The sequence below is a fragment of the Solanum verrucosum genome, unplaced genomic scaffold, assembly GCF_900185275.1.
Source record: "Solanum verrucosum unplaced genomic scaffold, falcon-dt-bn FXZP01000206.1, whole genome shotgun sequence".
NCBI lineage: Eukaryota > Viridiplantae > Streptophyta > Magnoliopsida > Solanales > Solanaceae > Solanum > Solanum verrucosum.
Window position 1 is genome coordinate 2811682 of NW_026020104.1, and position 5135 is coordinate 2816816.

A 5135-nucleotide genomic window follows, 5' to 3' on the forward strand; every position below is an offset into this window, starting at 1 on the left:
ACCAAACGTATTCACATGATATATCTTTTTTCTACTCCAAAGTCAAAGAGTCACAGGTTGGAAAACCTCAAAAGAATTTAAAATTAAGAATTTACTTCCACAGCCTAGCATGTGCAATTTTTCAATCATTCATGAAGAACATTGTAAACTATTCATGAATTATAATCATTTTAGGAAGACTAATCTTAAACTAAGATTCATCTCATGTTCAAGGAAATGGACTAATTCCAAGAACTTACAATAAAAACATTACAAACCATAAATCAATATCAATGAGGTTATGTTGGATTGTTGGTGCTATTTGGGGTAAACATTGTAGGGGTTTTGTTGCTTATAAAATCATGCAAATAACTACTTTGCTTTATTCTTAACAAAAAAAGTAAAACACAATGTCCAACCCTCCTCTTGTTCATTCCTTTTATCTATTTACCATACTTACAATTTTCCCATTATCGATATTTTCTTGTTCTATCGTGGCTGAAATCGATCTATTCTCACCCGCCGTGGCAACGTGGTATGGCGATTCTGCCGGAGCTGGTAGTGGTAATGTGCACAACCATGCATGAATATTACACATGCAAATAATTTATGAATATAATAAAGTGCATAATTTTATTAAAAAAATTAAGTTATATATAGTGATAATATGAAAACAATTAATGTTATCAATATAATTCAATTTGTTAGAGCAGGTTACTTGGTATTTATTATAGGTTACTACGAATGCTTATTAAGGAAAAAGCCATTAGTATAATTGTGAATAGTTTTAAGCAGTCCAAAGTCTTTAGGTGATTATGTCTCTAGATGATTTAATTTAGTTTACAAAATAACCAACAAATGTATAAATTTTGTATATTTAAATATAATACAATATGCATACCTATATATAATAATATACATAATTAGTGTATAGATTTTAAATATTTTGATCATAATAATAAATGGTTTTGGCCGAACTATACATATTGATTAGTGAATCGTATAATCACCTCAAAGAAGAAGAAAAAAAGAATGATAAAATGTATCAACTTAGTTTTACTCAGTTATTAATTCTTGTATACTTTTATGTGGTTGGAGAGTTAGTTGTGAACGAGATGTGATCCTCTTTTAAAATTGGAAAAGTTACATATTTGGCCGCTTACAAAAAAGTACAGTTCCTATCCCCAAAAATTAAAATAAAATAAAATAAATAAATAAAAATCAATATATATATATATATATAATATTAATTGTGTATGCATATTTATTGTGTATAGGATTTTCACACCATCGAAATATTAAGAAGTTTTATAATAGATAATCTTGGTTATTGCTAAGATTGGTAGTTATCATTTACTAAATATGATATTATAAAATTTCTTAAAGAACTGTCGGTCTATAAAAGTTAAACTCAAAAAAATACCTAGTCGTTATGTAGATGGCGGGGCTTGTGGATATGGCAACGACGTAAGGAACCCTCCATTTTTTGCAATGGTATCAGCTGGAAATGAAAAAAAATTTAAAGGTGGAAAAGGTTGTGGAGCTTGCTATCAGGTATAACTTCATTTTAAACTTATATTAGGTTAGTTTATCATTTTTATCAGGTTATAATTACATATACATGATTTAATTCTATAACTATATAATATTTATACTGTCGGTGTATATATTTGAAATACTAAAAAAATATTTGTAGGTAATGTGCAAAGAGAAATCAGCTTGTTCTGAGATACCAATAAGAGTGACAATCACAGATGAGTGTCCAGGGTCTTGTGGTAATTATGGTGCTCCTTTTCATTTTGATTTAAGTGGAACTGCTTTTGGGGCATTAGCTAAGCCTGGCCAAGCTGATTTATTACGTGGAGATGGAATTCTCAATATTGGATATAAAAGGTGAAAAAAATGTGTTAATTAATTTGATATTCTATCTGTCTCAATTTATGTAGTACGATTTGGATTTTGATAGTAAAACAAAAAAAATTTAGGCTTCTTACGTAATTTTACAGACGACAAAAATTATTTTCAACTAAAATGACTGTATGTATCGATATTGTATAAATAGTGTATAATCATATACATTGTTTATACATTGCAACAATTCATCTTCTTCCCAAACTGATTCTTTTTCAATCTCAACCAACTCAAATCTTCTTTAAATAGTCTCAAATACATAAAACTTTTGTATTTTCTTACCAAAATGATCTCTGGTACTCACAAACCATTTAAATTGGATAAAATGACTCATGACGATTTCATGTATTTTGTATCAGTCTTATGAAAAAATGATCAACAAACTAAAATAACCTTATCTAAGCATGTAACAATTTTTTTAAATAATACACGATAGTGAGATTCAATCACATGACTTCTCCCTACTCTTCAACCGTATCTTATAGAGTGTGACCTATCATTTAAAAACTTCAGTTATTAAAAAGAATACACACTTTATAATGATTTATTTATAATATATCTTCAACATGACTACATTTTTTTTTATTTAGAAGATGATTAATTAATTATTTATGATGAATCATTTATAGAGTGGCCTGCAATTATCCTCAAACAACAGTGACATTCAAGATGGACCAAGGCTCAAATCCTAGCTATTTTAGTTGTGTGATTGAGTTTGAAAATGGAGAAGGAGATCTTGGTTTAGTAGAGCTTCAAAGTGGTACTGGCTCAGATAATAAATGGCTAGCAATGCAACATTCATGGGGTGCAAATTGGAAAATTGAGTTGCCTCCACAAATAAAACCACCATTTTCTATTAGGTTGACTACTTTAGAATCCAACAAGACCCTTGTTGCAAACAATGTTATTCCACTTGATTGGGCCCCTGGCAAATCATATCATTCACTTGTCAACTTTTGATAACATCTTCTATTTTATTATATATTATAAGATTCAAGCAATTGAAGAAGTAATGTCAACATGATGTTTTATGTATAGAAATTAATTAACAATAATATGGAAAAATTTCTTCAGTGTAATTCATATATTATATACAAAGACCTAAGTATTTACACAAGTGTAAGGAAATAAAATAATAAAAAGAAATATTTTTTTACTATGCTATTGTGTGCTTCTCATGTGTTCTAAGAAGCTCTTTGGAATATAATTATGAAAAACTTTCAAAAATGATTATAGTTTGGGCTTAATTAGAGATCTATAACTATTGTCTACTTATCAATATGGGTTGTGGTGCACTGGTGGGAGTGCTTCACCCTTAACCAGATGTCTTGGGTTCGAGTCCTGGGTATGGAGAAAATCCTATTGGGAGTGCCACCTCCGAATGGGCCCTGCAATGCGCGATCCAAATTTAGTCGGGGATCCAATGTGGGCTCCGAAAACCGGGTGGGAAACCAAAAAGAAAATATAGTATGCTTAATTACGATTCATAGCTACATGTTGGAGGGAGGAGAAAGACAAGCAACATATAAGAGAGACGAAAGAGATACAATTGATTTGTATATTTAATTTGCCCTAGCAAAATATTCAACTTTTGAGAACATCTTATATGTTAGAAGCTTCAAGTAATTGATTAACAAAAAGTATCAACATGAAGTTTTATATAAAAAATCAATCAAGAATAGTATGGTTCTGTGTAATCATCTAAAGACCTTAGTTAGTACTTATACAAGTGTAACGAAATAAAACAATAAAAATAAATATTAAAACAGTTTGTCTATTTCTTATTGGTTATCATAAATACAAAAAAAATTAAAAAAAATTACTATGCTATTGTGTTCTTCTCACGTGTTCTAACAAAAGAAAAATTACTTGGTTAAAATTACCTAGGGCTCAATTATAATATCTTAAAATATCATTGAACTATAGAATTATCTAGTAAAGTCATTAAACTTTGTTTTGTATCAATAAAGTCACTCAACTTAAGGTTTTTATCTTGAAAAATCATTCAACTACATTTATCATTAATATAAATTTGATATGACAATTTAAATTACTTTTTATCCCATATAATCATGAACCCAACAAATTTATTTATTTTTATGTCATGTAATCACTGCAACCTCATATAGAATCTATTTATTTTTATGCCAGGTCATTATGCTTTTTTCTCCTTCGCCTGGTTTTCTTTTCGCAAAACAATGAGTAGCGTTTCTAGGTTCTTTGGTCTTAGGAGAATTGCAGCTTCAATGAACTATTTTCCTGCTTCACTTCTGTTTGCCTTCACCCAGGTCAGCTTATAATCTTCTATACTAACTAGTTTTTATGTTCTAAAATCTGTTTATGTGACTTGTGTGTCAAATTTATCCTTTAAAAAAAATAAAAAATAAAAAGCTCAACTTGGTAGTCATGTAAATGGTTCCAGTGAGGCATAACTGAGGCTTTAAGTATCTTACAAAGCATTGAAGGGTTTTTTGAATTAGAATTCAAATTTACTAATTTATATAAATATATATGCTAAAATGAAATTCGATTCCCAAATCCTAATCAAACATGAAAAATGTAACTAATACCAGGACATAGAAGTATATATTGACTTTATAATTTTAATTTATTTATGGTGGGATCCATGATGAGGTGGCATAAAAAATATTTATTTTGTCATGTCAAATATAGTTTAATGAAAAATGTAGTTGAGTGATTTTTGGAGATAAAACTCTTAAGTTGAGTGATTTTATTGATATAAAACAAAGTTTAATGACTTTGCTAGATAAATTTACATAGTTCAATGACCTTTTAAGATATTAACTCCTACATGTTAGAAGAAGGAGAGAGGCGAACGAGATGTGAGAGAGACAGGAGAAAGATATAAATTATAATTGATTTCTATATTTAATTGGGCCCTGGGTAAAATATAGGGAAATTTACATAAATATACTATATTAAGAAAATATTTACCAATCATAGAAATAACATTTTTTTCACTTGATCACTTTTGGATCCGGCTCCTCTCCATTTTTCCCAAGTTCTAACTTGGATTGGAGACACATGTTATAGTTTAGAATTAATGATTGAGATCTAATCAATTAAAGCAAAGTCCTAACCATAATTATTTACTTTCATATATTTCCTTCTTAAATATTTTTGCAATCCAACAATTCTATATTTACATTATATTTTTCCTAAATATATTTAAAGGAATTTCTTTTCTTAATTACTTGAGTAATTTTTTGCTGATTTTTTACTTT

General features: G+C 28.7%; 1 protein-coding gene across 1 annotated transcript; it reads left to right on the forward strand.

Annotated features, from left to right (window-relative positions):
* Window positions 1-387: 387 nt before the first annotated feature.
* On the forward strand, window positions 388-2850 carry LOC125825098 (expansin-B4-like). The gene is made up of 4 exons (XM_049504444.1): window positions 388-543; window positions 1418-1533; window positions 1676-1872; window positions 2520-2850. Exons 1-4 carry the CDS (start codon window positions 390-392, stop codon window positions 2848-2850), a joined length of 798 nt encoding a protein of 265 aa, XP_049360401.1. The 5' UTR covers window positions 388-389.
* Window positions 2851-5135: the final 2285 nt, after the last annotated feature.